The 24,292-nt window shown below is 56.3% G+C and overlaps 10 protein-coding genes across 10 annotated transcripts; 7 read left to right on the top strand and 3 right to left on the bottom strand.

Moving 5' to 3' along the window:
• Positions 1-474: 474 nt before the first annotated feature.
• PG985_003507 (major facilitator superfamily transporter) lies at positions 475-2,380 on the bottom strand (the record flags this gene model as incomplete). Its single annotated transcript, XM_066823276.1, has 6 exons — positions 475-996; positions 1,080-1,201; positions 1,258-1,345; positions 1,406-1,504; positions 1,625-2,109; positions 2,170-2,380. 6 exons carry the CDS (start codon positions 2,378-2,380, stop codon positions 475-477), a joined length of 1,527 nt encoding a protein of 508 aa, XP_066686436.1.
• Positions 2,381-3,684: 1,304 nt separating this feature from the next.
• On the top strand, positions 3,685-5,326 carry PG985_003506 (uncharacterized protein; the record flags this gene model as incomplete). The annotated part of the gene is made up of 5 exons (XM_066823275.1): positions 3,685-3,841; positions 3,932-4,182; positions 4,259-4,292; positions 4,354-4,500; positions 4,560-5,326. 5 exons carry the CDS (start codon positions 3,685-3,687, stop codon positions 5,324-5,326), a joined length of 1,356 nt encoding a protein of 451 aa, XP_066686435.1.
• A 1,057-nt stretch (positions 5,327-6,383) lies between these two features.
• Positions 6,384-8,497, top strand: PG985_003505 (uncharacterized protein; the record flags this gene model as incomplete). Its single annotated transcript, XM_066823274.1, has 2 exons — positions 6,384-7,837; positions 7,894-8,497. 2 exons carry the CDS (start codon positions 6,384-6,386, stop codon positions 8,495-8,497), a joined length of 2,058 nt encoding a protein of 685 aa, XP_066686434.1.
• Positions 8,498-9,349: 852 nt separating this feature from the next.
• Positions 9,350-11,005, top strand: PG985_003504 (bacterial luciferase-like protein; the record flags this gene model as incomplete). Its single annotated transcript, XM_066823273.1, has 4 exons — positions 9,350-9,463; positions 9,517-9,705; positions 9,774-10,021; positions 10,078-11,005. The coding sequence occupies 4 exons, from the start codon at positions 9,350-9,352 to the stop codon at positions 11,003-11,005; spliced, it is 1,479 nt and encodes a 492-aa protein (XP_066686433.1).
• Positions 11,006-11,787: 782 nt separating this feature from the next.
• Positions 11,788-12,942, top strand: PG985_003503 (alkanesulfonate monooxygenase; the record flags this gene model as incomplete). The annotated part of the gene is made up of 1 exon (XM_066823272.1): positions 11,788-12,942. One exon carries the CDS (start codon positions 11,788-11,790, stop codon positions 12,940-12,942), a length of 1,155 nt encoding a protein of 384 aa, XP_066686432.1.
• A 1,065-nt stretch (positions 12,943-14,007) lies between these two features.
• Positions 14,008-15,382, top strand: PG985_003502 (uncharacterized protein; the record flags this gene model as incomplete). Its single annotated transcript, XM_066823271.1, has 3 exons — positions 14,008-14,168; positions 14,212-14,347; positions 14,408-15,382. The coding sequence occupies 3 exons, from the start codon at positions 14,008-14,010 to the stop codon at positions 15,380-15,382; spliced, it is 1,272 nt and encodes a 423-aa protein (XP_066686431.1).
• Positions 15,383-15,779: 397 nt separating this feature from the next.
• On the bottom strand, positions 15,780-17,683 carry PG985_003501 (uncharacterized protein; the record flags this gene model as incomplete). The annotated part of the gene is made up of 2 exons (XM_066823270.1): positions 15,780-17,321; positions 17,384-17,683. 2 exons carry the CDS (start codon positions 17,681-17,683, stop codon positions 15,780-15,782), a joined length of 1,842 nt encoding a protein of 613 aa, XP_066686430.1.
• A 1,266-nt stretch (positions 17,684-18,949) lies between these two features.
• Positions 18,950-20,630, top strand: PG985_003500 (uncharacterized protein; the record flags this gene model as incomplete). Its single annotated transcript, XM_066823269.1, has 5 exons — positions 18,950-19,158; positions 19,251-19,741; positions 19,826-19,905; positions 20,015-20,235; positions 20,324-20,630. 5 exons carry the CDS (start codon positions 18,950-18,952, stop codon positions 20,628-20,630), a joined length of 1,308 nt encoding a protein of 435 aa, XP_066686429.1.
• A 594-nt stretch (positions 20,631-21,224) lies between these two features.
• On the top strand, positions 21,225-23,178 carry PG985_003499 (Dimethyl-sulfide monooxygenase; the record flags this gene model as incomplete). Its single annotated transcript, XM_066823268.1, has 8 exons — positions 21,225-21,285; positions 21,366-21,506; positions 21,574-21,778; positions 21,848-21,860; positions 21,929-21,988; positions 22,056-22,612; positions 22,689-22,866; positions 22,954-23,178. 8 exons carry the CDS (start codon positions 21,225-21,227, stop codon positions 23,176-23,178), a joined length of 1,440 nt encoding a protein of 479 aa, XP_066686428.1.
• A 396-nt stretch (positions 23,179-23,574) lies between these two features.
• PG985_003498 (uncharacterized protein) lies at positions 23,575-24,060 on the bottom strand (the record flags this gene model as incomplete). Its single annotated transcript, XM_066823267.1, has 1 exon — positions 23,575-24,060. The coding sequence occupies one exon, from the start codon at positions 24,058-24,060 to the stop codon at positions 23,575-23,577; it is 486 nt and encodes a 161-aa protein (XP_066686427.1).
• Between the last annotated feature and the right edge of the window lie 232 nt (positions 24,061-24,292).

Below are 24,292 nucleotides of genomic sequence, written 5' to 3'. Positions count from 1 at the left end.
ATTGTGACAAGAAGGATTGGCCAAGGGACAAAGGTCCTGCTACGATATGCGCAGTAGCCGAGTTTAGAAATGTCTTACTTAAGTGAAATCCAATAGGTTATAAATATAGCAAATAATGAGTGTGACGAGGTGACAACGCATTGGCTCCTAAGGGGGTAAAAAAAAGAAGAGTGAAACGAGCAATCGCTGAAATAATACATGAGCGTGAAATGTAGAAACATGGCAACTAAGAATGCAATATGAGTCCAAGCAAGGGATGCGTGATTACCCTGTAGCGTACCCTGTGACAGCCGTTCAGCGGACACGTGGCTGTTGCGGAAGGTCCTTAGGCTTGCGTTAGTGGATAAGCGTAGGGGCCTGCAAGGCTGGCGCTAGTCTAATCACTGTTGCTAAAGAGAGGAAGAGAAGGCGAATCAATCAAGTAGATGCCAATAAACGGCCGTTGCTACATCACTCAGCTGTACAGGCATATCATCACAACTCCCTCAGCTCCCCAGTCGCCATAACTGTCTCAACCCCCTCGCCTTGCCTCCCTTCCTCCCTCTCCCGCTTCTGGTCCCGCTTGTACATGAAAGCCACCGCCGCCGTGATCCCCGCCTGCGCCGCGAACGCCACCGTCGTGAAGATAAACCCCTTGCGGAACTGCGGCGCGTCCACCTGCGGGTAGGTCAGGAGCGGGACCCAGGCATTGAACGCGTACCCCAGCGAGTTCATGACGCCAATCACGACGGCGCGCTCCTCGGCGTCGCGGCCGCAGATCTCGTTGGCCCAGCTCATGCTCAAGGGCCCATAGGGGACCGAGGCCCGCTGCAGCAGGAAGGCGAACCACTTCAGGCCCTCGGGGATGCTCCAGATGGCCAGCACGAGCGCGGCGAAGCCGCCCAGCAGGGTGGACACGGACATGATGCGGGCGCGGTGGCGGATCGCGTCTGAGATGATGGCGAAGGCAACGGTGAGGACGAGTTGGATGGCGTACGAGGCGGTGGGGATGATGTTCTGGGTCGGGCCGTGTTAGGATTAGGCGTCTCTTTGAAGTGGAAGTGGGGGAAAGAGTCTTTGGTAGGTTAGGTATCACTTACGATTTGCGAGACCGAGTGACCCGTCGTCTTGAGCCAAAGCGCCATGGGATTGACGCTGCTGGACGGGCCCAGGTTGATGAAGATGATGTACAATATGGACAACAAGTAGATGTGCCATCGGCCTGATCGGAAGTTAGTCGCTGCTCGATACTATGATGGGATGTGATCTCCGACTTACCAAATATTCTTTTGAAAGCCAACCAGCCTAGCTTTCCACGCGGTGCACGTCCCACTGAGGCCATGCGTTTTTGTGCCAGGTCGCGATCCTGTCCTCCAAATTAGTGGTCAGGTAATGATTGAGTATTGGGAGTAAACGTTCAACCTACGTCGGTGGTTATGTAAAACGCCCTTGTGTTTTCGGGCAGGTCGGGCAGAAGGAAGTAGCCAGCAATGCATATCGGCAAACTGATTATCCCGTCCATGATCTGGAACGATTGTCAGCGGTGCCCTTTGTCGAGGAATTGAGGGCGGAGCCGTGGGAAGACAAAGGGATTGTTCGGGAAAGGTTACGGAAAACAAAGGGGGTTGTTCAAATCTCAACTTACAAAGAGCCATTTCCAGCCCGGCATCCCATGGACCCCGTTGAGGCCCTTGTAGACCCCGGCCTGCAGGTACCCGCTGAACATGGACGCCGCGGCGGACGAGGCGTGAAAGACGCAGGCCCGCTTGCCGAGCTCGGACGGCTTGTACCAGCTCCCGAGAATGGTGTGGGCGGCCGGGTAGAAGGCCGACTCGGCGAGCCCGACGAAGAAGCGGATGGCGATGACGTGGTTCGAGGTCGTGGCGGCGGCCAGGCTGAAGGTCAGCACCGTCCACACCAGCTCGCACGACGGGACCCAGACCGACGGCCGCACCTTGGTCAGGACGATCTGGGAGGGGATCTGGCCGACGACGTAGCCGACGGTCCAGGCCGTGTCGATCAGGTTGATCTCGTTGCCGTTCATGGCCAGCTCCTCCTTCATGCCGCTGACGAAGGCGTTGCTGATGTTGGTCTGGTCCAAGTTCTTGATGAAGTAGCCGAGCGACAGCACTGTTGGGGATCGACGTTAGCCCTGGATGTCTATGGTAGAGTCAGACGTCGAGTACATACTGGTGATAAGAAACACGTCAAGCTTTTGGAGGAAGACTCGCTCCTCGTCTGACCTCCCTGGGTCGTAATCCCAGATGTAGGACCACCACGGAACTCTGGGCGCATGTTTCTGGTTCAGCTCCAAGTCCTGCGAGTCTCGCGCAACTGAGGACGACTCGACCGGAACTTTGGAGTGGTCCGCCCCCGCATCTCCCCTTCCCTCGAGCCCCATATCCAGCAACGGCGTCGTTTCTGAAGCCACGGAGGGTCGCTCGGTTGCCGCAATCTGTCACAAATATCCAAGAGAAGATGAAGAAGGTCGAAAAGTCCAGATGATGATCTGCAGATGTTTGGTTTACATCCCCCTTGCAGCGATTCTCTTACACTATATACCAGGCGAGTTGACCAACTAACGAAATGTTAAGTTGGCATACCTACTGAGGCCAGAGATGATGCAACGAGGGGCTGGACCGCTCCGCGTTATCTGCTAAACGATAGCTTCCCAGAACCACGGTAAATAATAACTGGGGCACGACGCCTTAGCGGTACTGTCGCCATAGCAAGGTTTGGTTGTCGCAATGGCAGCCAGGGGTGGTTCAGTGTCGGCGATGGTGGGTTCTGATTGGCCGGCTCCGCTCGCCATACAACACCCCAATTGCGCCATCACCACCACTGCGATAACGCTCCCAAACAAGTTGGTCGCAACAGCCCGTGGGTCAGGCGCGCTTTCAAATTCGTCCGGGCACGTTTTCGGGTCAACGGCCACAAAATCAATGCGGGAACCTGACTACCCTACCCCGGTACAACCATTGGGAAACACATAAGCTCCAACTCCCGGCGGAGCCAAGTAGGAACCCATTGTGATCAGCAAGATACCATGCACACGCAGCAGTTTCACCACCTCCTGGGTACGGACAATCCAGCCGGGCAGGAGATAAGACTTTAAACTGGCCCTAAGCCCGCAGCACCGGGGCTACTTGGGAGAAAACCCCAATGGAACTGCGTCGACACGCCTGCATGATAGTGGCAACGGTGGCTATGGGGCCGACGTGCCAGTCTTCGGCCCTTCCAGACATAGACTACCAGACATAGACTACCAACCTTAATAGTGAAATCATCAAGTACTTCTTGGCCCCGTCGCTGGCCTTGGCGTGGCATCTGGAGCACCCCGCATGGATATGACGCAACAGCTGAATGTCACGTCTTACACGACGACGATTTGGGTGATACATGGCAACTGTCTTGGTATGCGGGGAATCCCACACTTTGCGATGCACTCTCCTGATACGCGAGGCCTTTAGATAACTCGCAGTGGCTTTGGTCACTCTGGATGCATATGGTGAAATCAACTCCCAACAGGCCAAAGGTGCATTCTCCGGCCCGGTAGTACATGGCGAATTGTGATTATACATAGAATAGATGTGAAATAAGATGACTCCCCTATCATTTCAGATTAGATGCTCAATCCCTACTTGTCTTTAAGCTGAGCCAATCGGCGAGATTCTTTCTGACGCCCCTTCCACTCACGTTCTTGCAATGGCCAGTGAAACGAAGCGAAGATGGTACGACTTCAGTTGGTACGCCGCGGAGGATACCAAGGAGGAACGCAGGTTCATAAGGAAGCTTGATCTTCTGATTGTCCCTTACGCCTTCGTCTCGTACTGGGTAAAATACATTGACCAGTCCAACCTCAGTAAGCAACCGCGTCCCTGTGGCCCCTGGTGGCTACTTAGACACGCTTCATGACCGTCTGACCGCGTGTTGCTTTTCTTTCTCGCTTTAGACAATGCGTACGTCGCCGGGATGAAGGAAGACATCGGCTTCCATGGCAACGAGCTCGTCCAGCTTCAGACGCTCTACACGGTCGGGGCGGTGGTGGGCCAACTGCCGTTTCTGTTCCTGTTCACCCACGTCCCGCTGAACATCCTCATCCCTTCCATGGACGTGTGTTGGGGGGTATTCACGTTGCTGCAGTTCCGTGTGACGGGGTTTGCCGAAATCGCGGCGTATCGCTTCCTTGTCGGGTTCGTTGAGGTATGCTGAATACACCATACGCAGGCTGCATGCATTGCCCTGAAGGGAACCAGTGGCTAAGTCTTGAGAAACACAGGCCGCCTTCTTCCCCGCAATGCATTATCTGTTCGGTAAGTTCTGTCTCTCGTGTCTCACCTGTCACGACTGAACCTTCCCTGCTGACATCTACAGGCTCCTGGTACCGCGGGGACGAGATAGGACGACGGGGTGGCATATTCTATGTGGGCTATTCTCTCGGGATCCTGACCGCCGGCTTGATACAGGCCGGGGCTTCGGCGAGGCTGGATGGCGTCAATGGACTTGCCGGTTGGCGATGGAGTACGCATCCATCTCCCGAGATAATGCGGAGGCAATAGTTACTGACATGGACACTGTAGTGTACATCATCTGCGCACTCATTACCGTCCCCATTGGCATGCTGGGGTACTTTATCATCCCGGGAACACCAGACCAGCCCAACCGCCTGGTACTGTCCAAAGAGGATACCATGCTCGGCACGGCAAGGCTAAAGAGGGCGGGCCACCAGCCCCACGGCAAATTCCACATCCGAACCTTGAAGCGCGCCATGGCGCGGCCCCAGGTCTGGGGCATCATCGCCGTCGACGTCTTCTTCTGGAACGCCGGGCTGCCCGGCAGCACGGGGTCCTTCCTGCTCTGGATCAAGAGCCTCGGGCGGTACTCCCACGCCCAGACCAACGAGCTGGGCACCATCTCGCCGGCGCTGGGCATTTTCTACACCCTGCTCGTGTGCTTCCTCTCGGACCTGGCCCTCGGCCCCGCCTGGGCCATCACGCTCGCACACGTCTGGAACGCCATCGGTCTCGTCATCCTGACCGCCTGGGACGTGCCCGAGTCGGCCAAGTGGTTCGCGTACGCCACCAACTACGCGTCGCAGTCCATGTCCTCCGTCCTGCACGGCTGGGTCAACGCGCAGCTCCGGGACGCGCCGGCGGAGCGCGCCTTCACGCTGGTGCTCATCAACGCCATCGCGCAGTCGACCACGGCCTGGACGCCGCTGCTGGTGTTCCCCACAATTGAGGCCCCGCGGTTCGCCAAAGGGTACGCTTTCTCTCTGTCTTGCTCCATGGTGTTGATCGTTTTGGTTCATATCCTCGACGCTTATCTAAAGCGAAAAGAGAGGTAAGTCTGACCACGCCAACATTTATCCGCCAGGACAAAGCAACCAAATGTGACTGACGAGACTAGGGCGAAATTGGCACGTCAGGATGTCGTTGAAACCACGGAAGTTGCAGGTTCGGAAGCAGAGATTGTCAATGGAAAGAAATAGAGAGACGAGGGTCATCATTCAGCTACTAAGGCTCCGGCTGTTAAAAGGCTTGGCACCAAGCTGAGTCAGGTTACACGCTTTGGTTTTTCCTTTTTTTTTTTTTTTTTTTTGACTCATACTAAGGCATCAAGGCAGAGATAGAACATTCACAAGAATAAACGTACATCAGAAATAACGATTGGTGATATATTCTGTTCTTTTGCCACACCTATGTGCGGCTAGGGGAGGACCGCAATCATCCTTCGTACGAAGGGGTGGGTGGTCCGTGCGTTACAATACGTGACGCACCTTGTTTGGCAGTGCCGGTAGCCCCTGAGTTTGCTGTACCAACAGTTAAGGAGCATGAGCACTGCCCACCAGTATTGGATGGCCCTAGACGATAGCTCAAGCCTTTTACCTTGTTCCTCATCAGTCACAGAGGACCGGAGCAAGCAACGTTTGATCGAGTGTTGGGAACTTGCGCCCTGCATCAACGAGACTATGGTCGAAGGTCGCAGTTCTGCCCAAATCTGGCATCAGTGTTGAGTGACAGCATGCCGAGCGGGATGTACGGGCCTAGAAGCGCCAGAATGTATCTCTGTCGCTGTGGTTGGGGCTGACGTCTGAGCTTTGGAAAAAGAAATGCCAAGGCGGCTGATTGCGACCGAGGGAGATGATGTTTACGCTCCTATAACGTCAGCGGCGCGATAGTCGTGATGTGTATCCAAATTGATTGGATGTAAAGACTCATGGCCCTGGTAGGCACAGCCTCCATGTCTCCCACCAGAACGCCTCTCTAATTACGGCCTCCTAAACCTGACCGAAACCAAGCGCGACACGATTTTATTTGGTTTTCGTTTGCAAACTCAACGATGCACGCCAACTATTTCGAGCTCCAACCTTTCTGACTCGCTTCAGACCCATACCCTCAGCGATGAAATCAAAAGTAAACATCTGTAACGATGCGTTGCATCCTTGGATTTCGGAGATCCTTCTCTGTGTGTCCTCATCTGCCCTTCTAGTCTCGATCATAATAATCCTTGCGCGCGTCAGCAACCACCCCGAAGAAGAGTGGACTTTACAAATTACGTTGAACTCTCTCATCAACACGTTATCCACGCTCTATCGCACCTGCTTAGCTGCAACAGCAGCAGCGCTCATCAGTCAGCATAAATGGATATGGTTCTGGTCGGCTCCTGCCCCTGGTCGGCCCATTCACCATGTACAAGCTTTTGAAGAAGGCAGCAGGAGTCTGCTTGGAGCTCTTAACCTGCTACCCACTGTAGCCACCCGACACCCCTTTGTCATCCTGCCGATAATAACCCTTATATCATCGCTTGCGATCGGCCCCTTTGCTCAACAGTCCATTCGAACCGTATATCAAGAAGTGCCATCGGAGCTGGGTACAGCCTTGCTGCCATCGTCCAACTCTGTCAACTCTTCCGGACAGTACTTTCGGACTTTGGAGGGTGCGGATTATGTTTGGTTCAGCCTGACCTCTGGTCCAAGGAGTGTCATATTTAACGCACTGGCCAATCCGAATAGCAGAGATACCGCGATCTCCCCGGTGTGCCCTACAGGCAACTGCAGCTTCCCAACACTATCGCCCACGAATGGCATGACACACACTTCGATTGGAGTTTGCAGTACGTGCACTGACGTTGGGTCGCTGGTCCGAAAAGGGAAATATGGACCCAATGATGTTTACACTCTCCCAAACGGCGCGAAGCTAGAAACCCGTGAAGCAATGCCATGGTTATCAGTAGTATCGAGTGGCGAGAAGACCAGGACCAATTTCACCTGGGCAGAAGGATTGATGACAGCTGAAAGAGCTGCTCTCGCACGCTGGGCGTTGGTCAACACCACGGTGTTGACACTAAGCCTGGTCGATGCCCCCAACTATCAACGAAAAGGGAAACCGGCCACTCCAGTAGCAGCTGCCTGCTCCCTCTACGCTTGCCTGCGGTCCTACGCAGCCCACGTTCGAGAAGGCCGCCTATCAGAAGTGAACCTGGACAGTACACCATTGGTACCCGATGTAATGGAAGCTTTCAATAACTCCAGGTTCGACGAGGCCATGTTGAGCCTTGAGATGGCACGGCAAACTTCGGGCGGTATTAACCGAGCAGCATTACAGCCTCTCTGTGTGGTAGATGGCAATATATATTCGCCTGCGAATGCTTCGCAGGCTCCCAACGGTACACAAGTCAGGCTTCTTCATTCCAATTCAGCGCCTGACTACCCAACAACGTGGGTGAACGAACTCTGCATGTCACGCATGGAAAATATGGCACACAAGCTGATTGGAGGAGCCTTCTCAACATTCCTAAATGGCAACTGTACATGGGACCTCCGCAGTGGCGACGAAGCAGCATGTTTTGATCGATGGTAAGTCGGCGGATCCAAAGACGCGACAGGTCAGATCAAAACTAATTTGTGTATAGGTGGCTCGCTCCGTTCTGGGAGCAGAAGAGAGCTTCGGTGCAGTCGATCGCCAATCAATTTGAAAGCATTGCCAATGCGACGACGAATCATATCCGGCTTGGACTCCTTCGGACATCTGACCACCCTGATGGGACGAAAGGCCGGGCATTACGCCAAGTCCCGTACACGCATATCGAATGGTCTTGGTTGATTTTGCCCGCGGCCCTATTGGTGATCGATATCGTCACGCTGGTCTACACAATCGTGAGGAGCGTGCGGCACTGCGACACAGAGGCCGTATGGAAGAGCAACCCACTCCCGCTCCTCTACTACAAATCCCGATTCGTTGGGCCGGGAGAGCCGGAAATGTCGTCTATGTCGACGGACTTTGATCCATTGGAGGGAGCTACTTCTGAGGATGATAGACTTCTTACAAGTGCTGAGCTGGAGTCAGTTGCCAAGAAGGTTATGGTGCAATTCCGAAGAAGGGGAGCAAAGGGTGAAGATGCTAACGTTGAAGGAGAGCAGCCGGGTGAGGACATACAGTCACTAGTCGAACCTCCAGTGCAGCGACGGGATAGTGAAGAGTCACTGTTAGAGTCAAACCAGGTAACATCAGTGTAATACGCCCCCCTCCGACTCTGGGATAACGGTACTCAGCCGAGGGCCCTTCAACAGCTCCGTTGGAGAATTCTGATCCTTAGTTTAAGGGTGGTCTGTCTACTGTATGTATGGTTATATTTTCATAATGGCTAAAGGAAGAGAAGTATCAATGGCTCTTGACATATACTAATATATGTATATAATATACAGACACTAGGTTTGCGCTTTCCTGGTTTACTTTCCAAGCTTATCATCAGCTACATGCTGGTTTCAAAGCAAGAGTTTGCCAACTGCCTATCAGCTGAAGTGAAGCTTACGTTATTGCCCTGGCGGGCAACTATGTTAGGTGTTTCGGAACCGAAAGCCGGATACCATTCATCATCGACATCACGCAATAGTAGGGAATATGGTTGAACCGTCATGTTTTGGGGCGTCATTGAAAAGGCCCACAAGACCAGAAATGGTGTGCGTCGCACTGCTTTTGTCGTTATTATAAAAGTTCCCGAATTCTTGAGCGATTGTGGGACCTGGTCGTCGGCTGCGGGGCCGGTCTCCAACTAGTTCATGCGGCCCAGATGGCACCATCTTGGAGACTAGCACGCCACCAGGGAGTCCCTGCCGTGACTCCACTAATAGGTGCCCTTGTATGCTAAAGCTACCTAGGTAGGTAAGATCAAGTGCCTAATGGATTCGCTAAGTTGTAGGGCTGCTTTCGCAACACTAGCGGGGCTAAATTTCAATAGCCCCTGGGGTTGCTGAAGCATTTTGATATCGGTGTTTCGTCCCTATACACGTCTTCAGAGAAACCAGGTTAATGCTACCTGGGGATCGATACTCAGCATAAAAGGTTCACAGCAGACTAGATCGCACAAGATGGCCTCGGAGTATGCAAGCACGGCCGTCAAGGATCACGAGGTTTCCAAGAAGATACTCATCAATGCTTTTGACATGTCCACGGTGGGCCATCTGTCTCCTGGCCAGTGGAAAGTAGGTGACCGAATACCAGTATCATACAGCGGCTGCTGACCAGAATGCCGCAGAATCCCACCGATAAGTCGGCTACCAAGAGAGATCTGAAGTATTGGATCGAGCTGGCCCAACTGCTCGAACGAGGTGGCATCAACGCCCTGTTTCTCGCCGACACGTACGGCGGCTACGACACCTACGAGGGCAGCCTGGACAACTGTATTAGGCGAGCCGCACAGTGGCCCATGACGGACCCAACCATTGTGAGTTTCAGTTACGGCCCAAGAATTTGAACTATTGCAATGAGCCGAATCTGATACAAATCAACCAGCCCATCAGCGCCATGGCGGCGGTGACCAAGAACCTGTCGTTCGCCATCACCGCATCCACAAGCTTTGAGCCGCCCTTTTTGCTGGCCAAGAGGTTCTCGACGCTGGATCACTTCACGGGAGGCCGGTTCGGTTGGAACATCGTCACGTCCTGGAAGAAGGCGGCCTTCAAGGCCATCGGGATCGACACCCCCATCGAGCACGACGAGCGCTACGCACAGGCAGATGAGTACCTCCGTGTACTTTACAAGTAAGTCCGGGTATGATTACCCACCGTCCAGTTAATATCTACTAAACATGCTGAAGGCTTTGGGAGGGCTCATGGGCCGACGACACGATCTCTCCGGACCCGGATAACGACAGCTACGCGGACCCGGACAAGATCCGGACCATCAAGCACGACGGCAAGTACCTGCACCTGGACACGCGACACATCGTAGACCCGTCCCCGCAGCGGACGCCCTTCCTCTTCCAAGCGGGCACCTCGGCGGCCGGCAGCGAGTTCGCCGCGACCCACGCCGAGGCCATCTTCGTCTCGGCGCACGCCCCCTCGGTCCTGCGGCCCAAGGTGGCCAAGATCCGGGAGCTGGCGGCGGCGAAAGGGCGGGACCCGCAGTCGGTCAAGTTCTTCGCGACCTTCACGCCCATCCTGGGCAAGACGGACGAGGAGGCGCGGGCGAAGCACGCGGAACTCAAGAAGTACGCGTCGGTCGTGGGCGGGCTCGTGCTGGTGAGCGGCTGGACGGGCATCGACCTGTCCACCCTGCCACTGGACCACGAGATCACGGCCGCGGACTCGACCGAGATCCACAGGGTGACCAGTATCCTCGAGGCTTTCACAACGACGAGCGAAAAGATCCCCAAGTGGACACCGCGCATCATCGCGGAGCAGGCGTCCATCGGGGGGTTGGGCCCGACCTCGGTCGGTTCGCCTGCTACGGTGGCCGACGAGATGGAGCGGTGGATTCGGGAGGGGGATGTTGACGGGTTCAATATTGGCTACGTCACTACGCCCGGGTCGTTTGAGGACGTTGTGGATCTCCTGGTTCCCGAGCTTCAGAGGCGGGGGATATACCCCGAAATCCCGGGGAGCGACCAGCACCTGACGGCCCGCGAACGGGTCTATGGTGAAGGGCAAAGTGGGCTCAGGGACGACCATCCCGGGTCGAAGTACAAGTACGCGGTCTATGAGGAGGAGCCACCATATAACGCCGACAGCTCAGTGGCAGTATAGTTTCGTGTAGCATCTGAAATACCTTTTACTACAGATCTCGGAGACAGTAACAGTCTAAGATATATGAAGAAGATCGTTACGGGTTGGAAACGAACACGTTTGAGTCATAGGGTGTATCAGTTGCAATGAGACAACGCAGCGGATGTTGAGTATTCTACGTATTTTGGAAGTATTTTCATACCATTGTCTAACGTTGATTTCATATTCGGTATATGTACAGGATTCACCAAAGGCCTTGGGTTGCTGAAAACAGGTAGTAAGGCGTCCCAAGGAAAGCACGGCGGTCTCAGTATTGCGCATCAGGAATTCGGGGGGCACCGGACTCCGCCTCTCCTTTTGTCGGATTTGGGCCGACCATGGCACCATATTTGCACCGCTCTGGGATGACCAAACCAGAACATTTACGAGCGCGCAGAAAGATAAGAGATTACAAATGCTGAATGTGGTGGTGATTCGCCCGATGTAGGGATGGCGCAATCTGCACCCGGAGTGGTGTCAAAAACAGGGGGGGTGGATGAAAGTGGGGTACGCGGCACATCGCCCGTATACATAAAACGGCAAAATATGTAGGCGGGCAGCAAGTGACGACGATGATCAGCAAAGTGGTTAAACGGAATTCTGTTAAGTTCTATTGAGAGATAGATTCGGCGTCAAGTTGTCTTTGCCCAAGAAACCAAAGTACGCCTGCAACGTAACCTAGTCCAGCATCAGCACTGCCATCGGCCCAAACCACAGCACACCCCCAAGAGACTTGGCGCTGAAGCCGCTCATCCTTGCCCACCATGCCGACCGAGTTCATCTCCATGACCCCGCCCAACGCGTCGAGCGAGCTGCACCCGATCCCGGGCGCGCCCATCGACCCGGCGTACCTGGTGCGGCACGCCAAGATGCTCGACAACTACGGCTTCCAGTACACGCTGATCCCCTACGCGTCGGGCTACTTCGACCCCTTCGCCATCGGCGCCACCATCGCCGCCGCCACCAAGCAGATCAAGGTCGTCATCGCCCTGCGGCCCAACACCATGTTCCCCACCACCGCCGCCAAGCAGCTGGCCACCCTCGACCAGCTCAGCGGCGGCCGCGCCGTCGTGCACTTTATTGCGGGCGGCAGCGACGTGGAGCAGGCGCGGGAGGGCGACTTTCTGCCGAAAAACGAGCGCTACGAGCGGCTCGAGGAGTACATCCGCATCCTGAAGCGCGGGTGGGAGTCGGCCGACCCCTTCGACTGGGACGGCAAGCACTACAAGTTCACCGGCTGGAGCAACCAGGTCCGGCCCGTCAACGGGCGCTCCATCCCCATCTCCGTGGGCGGCTCGTCGGACGAGGCCTACCGGGTCGGCGGGTCCCTGGGCGACATCTTCGGGCTCTGGGGCGAGCCCCTCAAGGAGACCAAGGAGCAGATCGACCGCATCTACGCCGAGGCCGACAGGGCCGGGCGCCCGGCGTCGGACCGCCCGCGCATCTGGGTCACGTTCCGGCCCATTGTGGCCGAGACCGAGGAGCTGGCCTGGGCCAAGGCCCACCGCACCCTGGAAGCCCTCGAGAGCGGGCAGGGCACCGCGACGCGCCCCTTCAACTTTGGCGGCAAGAGCGAGGGGGGCCCGCAGAACGTCGGCTCGCAGCGCCTGCTCGAGATCGCCAAGAAGGGCGAGGTGCAGGACCGCGCGCTCTGGTACCCGACCGTAACGGCGACGGGGGCCCGGGGGGCGTCGACGGCGCTGGTTGGCTCCTATGACGTCGTGGCCGAGTCCATCCTCGACTATGTGGACCTCGGGTGCGAGCTCATCTCCATTCGCGGCTACGACAACTTCAACGATGCTGTAGACTACGGAAGGTACATCCTGCCGCGGGTATACGAGGGGATCAAGCAGCGGGAGGAGAAGAAGGCGGGCAATGGTCACAGTGGGAGCAATGGTACGGCAGAAGCCGCAGCCTAGGATTTTCTAAAGCATAAATACAATAAACTTCCTCACGAGGAATGTAAAAAAGAATCAAAAAGCAAGACTAGCCATCTCTGAAACTGTAAAACGTATGAATTCCGAATGCAAGTTGTGACATGTGGTTTGGTGAACTAGAGGAGCCATCTTTGGCGAGGCCAGCACAACCACATCGCATCGAGTCTTTCTCATGAAAGCAAGCGGAATCGTCAGCATGGTGATCCCCATTAAATCAGTAGCTGTGGAGAAACTATATGGCAGAGGGCGGCAGGATGGGAATGGAACGCCTTGCATGTATCGCGAAAAGAGACCCATGCCGAAAGATGAATTTCGGAAACATCAAAGACCGACGAATGGCGTGATATCGAATCCGATGCTGAGCCTGATCCATATTGCAATGTATCATAAAAAGTCGGGAAATCCCCGACTGCAGCCATCAGTTTAGGTCCCCAGGCGAGAATACATACCAACAGACTGGAGATCTGCGCCATTGGACACGATAGTTCGTCAACGCCGGTGTTGGGATAGACCCGCCATTCATTTTCAGGGGGTAGGTATTATGACGAGATGCCTTCACCACCATCACCCATTGGCAGCCCTCCCCCCGATTTGTAATCCGCTATCAATGAAACACCGAAGCTCCATGCAGGTCGGGTAACAACAGCCCCACACAGCACTGACGTGATAGCACGTCTGCGTGTGGTTGGTGGTGATGCCTTGAAGCTGGGGAATCACGCCATCGCCGTTATCAGAGGCTAAGTCCGAACCGTTACCTCGGGGCGGAATCATGGGGGAAATCAATTGCCCCACGCGCGTCTATCAGGACTGCGGTATCGCTGCGTATTGTAAAGTGCAATATGTCTACTGAACAGTGACTTGATCTGTAAGTTTACGAAGGTGACTATTTGGACTGGAATTTCTTTTTGAGACCGAAGGAATATCATTGGGCAACTCCCATCCAATCGCTAGGCTTTCTTTCAAGCGCGTTGAACATTTCCCGGTTCTTTTCCCCCCTGTTCTTTTCTAGGCTCAAGTCAAGACGGTCAAGCAATTCCTTTCACAGCAATGGGCAGCATACCACGGACACACAAGGCGGCCGTGCTGCACTCCCTAAAACAACCATATGTGGTCGATCATTCTCGCCCCGTGCCTGAGCTCATACACGAGTGGGAGGTACTGGTGAAGGCGCACGTGATAGGTCTGAACCCCATCGACTGGAAAGCACCGTACGTCTAACCTTCTCATTGCCGCCCAAACGCAATACATCAGGGCTAACAAGGGGACTCAATCTAGTGACTATGGGTTCGGAATACCAACGCTACCATACACCGCGGGTAGAGAGCTGGCGGGTCGCGTGATACAAGCCTCGAAATCCGGCTGCTCTCGGATCAAGGATGGCGACAACGTAAGTTGATACCGCACCAGTTTCATCCCCTGCCAAATAAAGTTATTAACCAGCCCAAAGGTCATCTGCATTTCCACCGACTACAGGGACCTCCGGAAGGCGGCCTACCAGGAGTACGTGGTGTCCTCCAGCTTTAACACGGTGCGCATCCCGCCCTCGGTGCCGCTGAGATCCGCCGCGACGCTGGGCGTGGCCTTTGTGGCCGCCGCGCTGTCTCTGGGCATCTGCATGGGCGTCGACTTCAGCCACACGGCCGACGGGCCCGACCTGCTAGAGCTGGTACAGAAGTACCAGTCATCTTCCCCCGGCAGCGGCTACCAGCTCCCCGAAGACATCCGAGCCGAGTGCCTCGAGGGCCTCGCGCCTGGGGAGCGCGCCCTGCCGGGCGATTGGGTCGCCATCTGGGGCGGCTCCTCAACATCGGCGAACCTGGCGGTGCAGCTGGCGCGCCTGGCCGGCCTGCGCGTCGTCACGCTCGTGGACACGGCCAAGCACGGCGTCCGCCTCTCGTCGCACGCCGCGCTCCGGCCCGACCTGCTCGTCGACAGCCACGACCCGGACCGGGCCGTCGCCATCCTGCGCGCGAGCCTGGGGCCCAAGCTGCGCTTCGCGCTCGACACGCGGGGGCGCGACTCGGCCGCGGCGCTGGGTCGGGCACTCCGGCAAGAGGCCCCCGACGCGGTCGGTACAGCCGCCGTGGACAAGAACGCGCCCGTGACGCCGCGGCAGTCGCCTCGGGCCTCCAAGGTCGCGGCGCGGGCGCACCTGGTCGGGCTTACGGGCTTGCCTAAGGAGCCGAGCGGCGAGGACGTGGTCTACCACACCGTGCCCATCAAGCTGTACCACGAGGCGCCCGAGGTCGGGGAGGCGCTCAGCGCGTGGCTGGAGCGGCTGCTGGAGACGGGGGCGTTGGTCGCGCCGGATATCGTCGCGGTGGAGGAGGGGTTCGAGGGGATTAATGTCGGGCTGGACCGGATGCGGAGGGGGGAGGTCAGCGGGGGGAAGGCGGTGGTGGTTTTGGAGGAGGGTGTGTAGAGATGATCATGGCCGTAGGCAGAGGGTAGGGTTGTGATCTGCTTGCGATCTGTTAGAGATTCGAATTATCCAAAATTTTGTCAATACGTGTTTTTGATGTTCAACCTTGACCCAAATTTGCGACTGACTGTGCAGTATTTTGATGGGGCAACAGCCAAACTGGTGGCATAACCCTGATTCATTGCATATATCAACTCAGATGTGATGTTTTCAGAGCAATTGGTTGGAACCTGCGAGGGTTCTAGAGGTATGCAGATGTCATTTGGAAACCAGCTGTTTCGAGTGAAGAGAAAGGGGTTCCCGTGAAGATTGGATGAAACTAGCTGCATAAAATGCGAATTTAAAACTTAAATGTCGTTGCGCATCATGTTACGAGATATCAAATCTCGCCGCTCGCTCACCAGTCGTGCAGCGTCCGCAAATCGATCTCCGCCGGATCCCGCACATACCGCGTCATATCCGACGCCGGATCCTCCTCCTTCCGCGTCTGCCCGTTTCCGAAATACCACATCAGCCGGTTCTCGTCCCTGTTCAGGTACGTGTACTCCCAGTCCTCCCAGCGCGGCTCCCGCAGCACCGTCTCGACGTGCGCGCCGCTGCCCGGCCAGAGCCCGTGGATGCGCGCCCCGGGCCGGCCCCCGTTGTACCACGACGAGCAGTTCTCGGTCAGCACCGTCGACCGGAAGAAGGCGTCGCAGTACTCGACGAAGTCGTCGGCCGCCCGCCGCGAGGGCTGCAGGGTCCGCAGCCCCTCGCGCGCGGCCTTGCGCAGGACCCGCGCGAAGAAGGAGACTTGCACCTCGACCGAGTGCGGGACGGACCCCGAGCGGCCCGCGGCATTGGGGCCGTGTACGAAGAACAGGTTCGGGAAACCGGGCGTCGCCGCCCCTAGGTAGGTATAGGGGAACCCGGGGCCCGCGCCCTCTTTGGTGCTGCTCCAGAGATCCGACAGCAGCGCACCGTCGGGCCCGCGGATGGGGAACGGTTGGATCATGTCGACGTTGGCGCCCGTGGCGCAGAAGATGGCATCGACCTCGCGGTGCCGGCCGTCCACCGTCTCGATGCCCGTCCTGGTGAAGCGCGCGATGCGGGTCTGGATGTAGTCGGTGTTCTCAGCCGTGATGGCCTCAAGGTAGCCCGGCCCGGGCGTCAACCGGCGGCAGTGGGGAGAGAACTCCGGAATGATCGTCTCCAGTAGCTCCGGTCGATGGAGCAGCCGCTGTCGCATGTTCTCGGTCAACGTGACGCGGGCGTCGTTGTTGCGGTCCGAGTCGCGCAGCCAGGTCTCGAAGCCGCGCCAGTACTTGTCCTCGAACGCCTTGCGCCACGCCGTGTAGGCCGACGGGTCCTCGGCGAAGCGCCGGCGCAGCTCCTCGGGGTACGGCTCGGGCTCCAGGCTCGTCTTGTCGCCCGCGAAGGAGTCGGCGATCCAGGTCGGGTTCCGGGCGTAGTGGTCCAGGTGCGCCACCTTCTTGTGCAGGTGCGAGACGACCTGGATGCCGCTGGCGCCGTTGCCGATGACGGCCACCCGCTTGCCCGCGGGGTCGAAGGCGGGGTCCCAGTTGGACGTGTGCCGCAGCAGGCCCTCGAAGTCGTGCAGGCCCGGGTAGTCGGGCAGCTTCCAGGCGTTGAACCGTCCGACCGCCGTTAACACGAAGTCGGCGGTTTGCGTGAACTGCCTTCCGGACTGCACGTCCACCACATCAATTTTCCACACCGAAGTCTCGGGATCCCAGGCCAGGCCCGTCACATTGTGGGAAAGCTTGAGGCGGTCGTAGACACCGTACTTCTGGGCCAGCTTCTGCCAGTACTCTTTAATCTCGGCGCCTTGTGCGAACTCTTCGGACCACTGCGTATTGGGCTCGAAGCTGGTCTGGTACACATGTGCCGGTATGTCACAGCGGACTCCGGGGTACTTGTTCTCAAACCACGTCCCTCCCTAGAATCCGATGTCAGCACATGCAAGATGCCTTTCCAAAGTAGTTGCACAAGATGACTTACGACATCGGCATTCTTCTCGAAGATGGTCAACTCGATGTTGGGGACCTTGGCGGGGAGCAGGGTTCCCGCAATGACGCCGGCCAACCCGGCGCCGACAACGACCACTCTCAGCTTCCGGGGCTCATCGATATACCGCTGTTCCAACTCGAGCTCTCGGAACCGGGGCGTCTGGTGGGGATGTGGCTCGGGATACTTGGTTGCATTCCCATTCACTGTGCTGGCTGCCTGCGTTGCTGTAGTATCGAGCGTTGGAGAGAACGGCGGCCCATTTGCTTCGGGTGTTGACTCTTTAGCGGTCATTTTTTGGCAAAGGAGCTTCTTGCTCAATTAGAATATAAGATTGGAGAAGAAAAACAAAACACTAATAATCCAGACTACAAACGAATCACGGTAGAAAAGGCGAGCATACAACTAGGCCGCGATATAGACGGCGCTGTTCTAACGTCGAAGTCGCAGTATAAGGCGGGAGCAATTCAATATTTCTGACCGCGGTGTTGCTCAGCTAACAACCAACAGCGTCATTTCCCAATGCAAACAGTCCACCTCTTTGGCATGCTGGCCGGAGTCGGACGCAGATGCCATATTGTACTTTATCGCGTCATTCGCGGCCGCGTCTGCTAGCCCGAGTAAATCTATTGCCGAACTTGTACCTGGATTGGCATATGAAATTTCCGGGACTGCTTATCGGGCTGCATGATGGAGTTGCCCCAGTGTGGAGGGGCCCTCGATGATGCTTCCGGGCGGCAGAATCACGCCATGCGAACGGCCCCTCTCCCTCTTACCAGGATAGGCCAGCCCCGAGAGTCCCCACCCCACACCTCAGGAACCACGGGCAACCCAACACAGTCGTATTGGACTGTTGTCAAATCGCTATAGTTCGTGTTGTTTCCTTATCTTGGATGCAGGCGACGCTATTGCATCGATGAATCCCCCCCGGTAACGCATGATGAAGAAACAAGACTCTGGGTTCCTGGAACCCCTGAGATGGCGTGCTGTTCAAGCAGATCTTCGTAATAACCAAAAATCCGTGGAGTTGAAAACTGTTTCCGCATTACATACTGGCCACGGATGACTGGCCCATTGGTATCTGTCACGTAATGCGTCGGAACCGAGATGACGACCCAATTCGATGGAAAGTTCCGAGGGGGCAGGATTGCCGTAGGTGAGGTATGCGTGTAGTATGTGTTACAGTTTGGCGCCATTCCCTTGGGTTACTGGTACTCGTACCTGGTCTCTTCGTGATGTGGTTGGCATAATATATGTGATTGACGTCTCGCCTCGCCCAACTGCCCGGGACGTACATCCATTCGTAGTAGCTATTGGTTCATTCGTATCTTATCCCTCGATTGCGCCGAGCGCTCCATTCCCCAATTCACGTCAACAGGCGCTCGCTTACCTGAAAGTCTCGTCGGTAACATGGCTGCCTCCTCAAGCCCCGGAAGCAGCGTGAAAGAGCCTGGCGAAGGCCGAAACCACCCGGGTACGTGGCTCACCCTCCTTAAGACCCAAAAGAGAGCTGTCTTGCGACTAATCACACATGATTTAGTAAAATGGTATCGTTCGACCATGTACAACATGACCATTCTCGGTTTATGTAATCTCCTCGCACCTGGCCTTTGGACGGCCATGAACTCGTTGGGTGCCGGAGGGTCCCAGTCGCCACAGCTGGTCAACGCTGCCAATGCGGCCACGTTCTGCCTGATGGTGGTCTCGTGTTATTTCTCCACCGCCATTGTACACTACATTGGCATCAAGTACGCCCTAAGCTTGGGAACGTAAGTTTTCCTTTTCTCGCTGAGACTTCACGACTTTGGTTGCACCAGCTGCTTGTCGGAACAAGGCTGACCTCGGTCTTCACCGTTATCAGAATTGGCTACGCTCCCTACGCCGCGGGCCTGTACCTGAACAATCGGTACGGAGTCGAGTGGCTGGTGCTGCTCGGCGCCGTCCTGTGCGGCATCTCGGCCGGCCTCTTCTGGGCCGTCGAAGCCGCCATCGCCATCGCCTACCCGGAGCCCTGGAACAAGGGCCGGGCGCTCGGCTGGTGGCTCACTTTCCGCCTGATGGGACAGGTCCTAGGTGGCGCCATCAACCTGGGCCTCAACGCGGACCGCAACGAGGCCGGTCAGGTCTCGTACGCCGTTTATCTCGTCTTCGTCACCCTGCAGGCGCTCGGGCTCGTTGTTTCGTTTCTGTTGACCCCGCCCGCCAAGGTGGAGCGCCGCGACGGAGTGAAAGTCTCGCTCGCCATCCTCGACCGGCCGTGGCGGGAGATGAAGGCGACGGCCAAGAACTTCCTGCGGCCGCAGTTCCTCTTTGATCTTGCTGTGGATCGGGCAGGCAGTCTTCGCGGAGGCTGTCATGTTTACTTATCTTGCGCGTGGGTTTACACTCCACCGTCATCAAATTATGCGTGTGGTCACTGACAAACACGCTCTCTAGTATGGTTTTCCGTTCGCGCCAGAGCATTGGGGTCGTTCCTCGGTGGCGTGGTCGGCATCCTCGCCGGAAATGCTGCAGGGGTAAGCTTCTGTCCAATTGGTGTCATTTCACTGCTTGTGGCTTCCACCAAGTGGTAGTTGTCTTCTTGGGTTGGAGATAAAATCCTCTAGCTAACTGGCAAACCAACAGGCCTGGCTCGACAACAGCCGACTCTCCGTCAAGACTCGCGGCCGCTACGCCTTCTGGTTCTTTACGCTCGCCTCGGGGGCGTGGTGTATCTGGGCCACGGTGCTGACCTCGCGCTTCCGCGTGACCCAGCCTACGTACGACTGGGCCAGCCCGGGCTTCGCCGGGGCCTTCGCCGTCTACATTCTGCTCAACGCCGCGTTCCAGGTGAACTACCTGTACTTGTAAGTGGCACTATTTGTTATTCGCACCCATATCTCACAATCCTCCTTCACATTACTGATATGAGGGCCTTCTGCCTGCTACGACTAGGTACTTCATGATCTCCCACATCGCCAACGGAGAGTCCGAAGTGCTCCGTTTCGCCGCCCTGCTACGGGGCACCGAGTCCGCCTGGCAGGCCGTGAGCTACGGGCTCACGTCGCTGACGCTTTTTGCTCAGGTCGGCGGCGTGTACTTCAACCTGGTGCTCTGGGCCTTCTCCATCTATCCGGCCTGGTTGGTGGTGCGGGGGTTCGGTTCTGGGGCAACCAAAACTCGACAGGTAGACCAGGAAGAGGCCGTTCAGGATATCCCCAGTGACAAATCCGATATCAAGGGTCCGGAAACTACCTCTTAAGCGGCAATAGCCTGCCGGCTCACATGTCAAAACTTGATGATTGGCTCCACAACTAGAATGGCGGACACCCATACGCCGCCATGATTATTACTCATTTAGACATCTATTCTTCCGAATCCTATAGGTAGAATGTAGATTCCCAACCTTCTGTCCTTGGTATTTCTGAGAGATATGATGTTTTGCTAGTGCCAAGCTTATTCAGCATGTTGACATGTGTATGCTTGTCTTCCTGGTAAATAAGCAATTCCCGCAATAGAGAGGGTTGCATTCATGACTCCACCACGCTGCAGCAAGTCCAATTCGAGATCTGCGTCTTGGGGCAACCCCAATCTGCAGCACGAATGTCAAGGGTGTGGTTGTGCAATCCTTCGGGTGCTATTGCGCCATCTCCCCCCAAACCTCCGCAGCTCCACTCTGCTTATCGCAGGACCGAACCCTGCCGAAACACCCAATCAATTTGCCATACATGGCTACATATAGCATGCTACCTAACTTGAAGTGATGCTTATGTCTGCGTGTACCTGTCTGCCATACTAGAAACCCCCGTCCTCATTGAGAGCTACGGAAGAGGAAACCAACTAACCCGTACCGACAATGACGTCTTCCGCCGAGCCGCGCAAGAAGAGCCTGGTGATCAATGCCTTTGTCGAGATGTGTAAGTCTCGGGCCACATGGATATGAATTGGCGGCTTTGCCTGCATAATATTCACTGACATACTTTCCCCCTCTTTGTAGGCAGTGGCCATCAGTCTCCGGGTCTGTGGTGCCATCCGGACGACCAGTCCTGGCGGTTCAACGAGGTCAGCCACTGGGTGGAGCTCGCCAAACTCCTCGAGGAGGCCAAGTTTCATGGCATATTCATTGCCGATGTCTTAGGTGAAAGAACCACACCCGCTACTGTGCTCGTGGTAGAGGATCTGCTTCTAACATGTGGCATGCACAGGCGGATACGATGTTTACCAAGGGTCCCTGGACCCGGCCATTATCTCCGGCGCCCAGTGGCCTGTCAACGAGCCCCTGGCCGTCGTGTCCGCCATGGCGGCGGTGACCAAGAGCATCGGGTTCGGAGTCACCGTATCCACAACCTACGAACAGCCATATCACCTGGCCCGGCGGTTGTCAACGACTGATCACTTGAGTGGAGGAAGGTAGGTGTTCTCATTCTTACATTCATCACGCTGGACATAGTCGTGACCATGTGCTGACCAACCACATAGACTAGGATGGAACGTGGGTTTTATGCAGTGACGTCATGTCATAACAGAAAACTCAGCAATGGTGACTGACCAAATGTGAAGGTTGTCACCAGCTACCTTGACTCGGCCGCCAGGAACATGGGGCGAACGGAGCAGCCGCAGGTAAGAAAACAAGCACAGAAACAACGATATTGCGACCTAGACTGACGTTTACGACGGGGTTTCGCAGCACGACGACCGCTACGCCCAAGCCGAAGAGTACATGCGCGTCATGTACAAGCTATTCGAGTCCTCGTGGCGCGACGATGCCGTCCAGCGGGACGCGGCCCGGGACGTCTACACGGACCCCGCCCTAGTTCGTCGCATCGACCACGCCGGCAAATTCTTCAACGTCCCGGGCCCCCATCTCTGCCAGCCGAGCCCGCAGCGCACCCCGCTGATCCTGCAGGCGGGCACGTCCAAGTCGGGCAAGCTGTTCGCGGCGCAGCACGCCGAGGGCATCTTCGTGTCGGCCCACGCGCCCGCCGTGTGCGCCGGCAGCATCGCCGAGATCCGGCAGACGGCGCGGACGCAGTTTGGGCGCGACGGGAGCGCCATCAAGGTCTTGGCGTTGGTCACCCCTATCTTGGGCAACACCGAGGAGGAGGCCCAGCAGAAGCTCGCCGACTACCGCCAGTACGCGTCGCATGATGGCGCGCTGGCTTTGTTTGGCGGGTGGACGGGCATCGACCTCAGCCAGTACGGCGACGAGGAGGAGCTGCGGGAGGTGGAGAGCAATGCCGTCCGGTAAGTCGATAGACCATTGCATGGTCCCTTCGTTGATGGATGCCTTTGTTCAAATGCTTACCCCGCTGTCTTGCAGATCCACGGTCACCGGTTACGCGAAGTTCTCGCCCGGAACCAAGAAGTGGACGAAGCACACCATCGCCGAGCACGTCAGTATAGGCGGCAACGGCCCCGTCATCGTCGGGACGCCTGCGCAAGTCGCCGACGGGCTGCAGACTTGGGTGGATGAGGCGGATGTCGATGGGTTCAACTTTGTAAGTTCCAAGCGTCAACGATACCGCAAGCAAAAAGATGGCACAGCAACTTGGATCATAGGTGACTAACTCACTCACACAAACCAGGCTTACACACTGTTTCCCCAATCTTTCAAGGACATCATCGACCTGCTGCTGCCGGAGCTGCGCCGGAGGGGCTTGTTCTGGGAACACTACGCTGTCCCCGGCGGTGCGTACAGGGAGAACCTGTACCGGGAGCCGGGGTTGAAGCGGTCGCCACCTGATCATGTGTCCGCGAAGTTCAGGTGGGTATCTGGGGTTTCGGCCGAGGATCATCCGGTGCCTAATTAAGGGGCTTAACTTCTTTGTTCTCTCAACTGGCTACAAACTCAGATATTGCCAATATTGCACGGTTCAGATCATTTGCATCCGTAAATGATTCTATCTACATATTGAGGTGCTTGATTGTTAGCCATAGAATTCATTCAAGTGACAAACTTCCTAGAGGCAACAACCGGTTACTGTGAATGCACTCAAAGGCTGTCCCGTGTCATATCCCGCAAATGCTTCCCAAAGTGACATGTTGCTCGCCCTGTCACTCCGCATTTGCCTCTTGGAGACACTTGCTCCTTGACCTGTCATAAGTCCATAATGATTTCCCATGACTGAAGTATCTCCTTATCCACACCACTCACCTCCATCAACGTTCTTGATCTCCACCACCCATCCCACAATCTCTGTCGTCAATTACGATTTCTCAGACGTCTGAAACTTAGCTTGCGTGGTCGAAACCTCCCAACCCAACTCCTCAAGTTCCAGTGCGATCTTGTACAGTTCAGCGCTACCAGCGCGGCCGCCAGTCAGGATCTCTCTAGCGTATGCCGCCCTAAGGACGCCGACCCGGGCTTCCAAGTCGTCAACATCCCCACGCAACGACCAGTATTCAGCGTTGTCCATGCTGCCGCCATCCAGTCGGCGACGGCGGCGCACGCTGCGCAGCATGCTGTAGTATCCAAGCTCGTCGCGCAAGGAAGATGCAGCATTCTCGGCTTTGGCCAGGCGAAGCTCGCAGTCGCTGCACATGGCCTCCCAGTGTGCCGCTGCTTGCCGGGCAGTCCCCACTTTGGGCTGGTACACCGTCTGGGCTAGGCGTGATTGGTCCTCAACCATATCTGACACCTTTCGGGGCCTTTCATTGTCTGGCATCATGCTGTGTGGCTGTACCTGGTCCATGTTGCTCAGTCAAGGTATTTACCTACCCGTAGATGCTGGTCTTGCAAGTCTGGGTGTTTGTGAATGTAGAAAGGGGGTTTCGTCAAGGGGTAAATATCAGTGATGCTGGGGATTTTGTAGAGGATGCAGTAGGGTATTAGTTGATGGGAGATGCGTGTGTGATGGATGAATGGGTATTTACGGATGGGTAGACCCTGTTATATACCCTACTGGCATAGGAAAACAGTAGGTG

This window comes from Apiospora marii (assembly GCF_038362585.1).
Source record: "Apiospora marii strain CBS 49790 chromosome Unknown utg000003l_segment0_segment0, whole genome shotgun sequence".
Taxonomy (NCBI): Eukaryota; Fungi; Ascomycota; class Sordariomycetes; order Amphisphaeriales; family Apiosporaceae; genus Apiospora; species Apiospora marii.
This window is presented reverse-complemented; position numbering and strand designations above follow the sequence as displayed.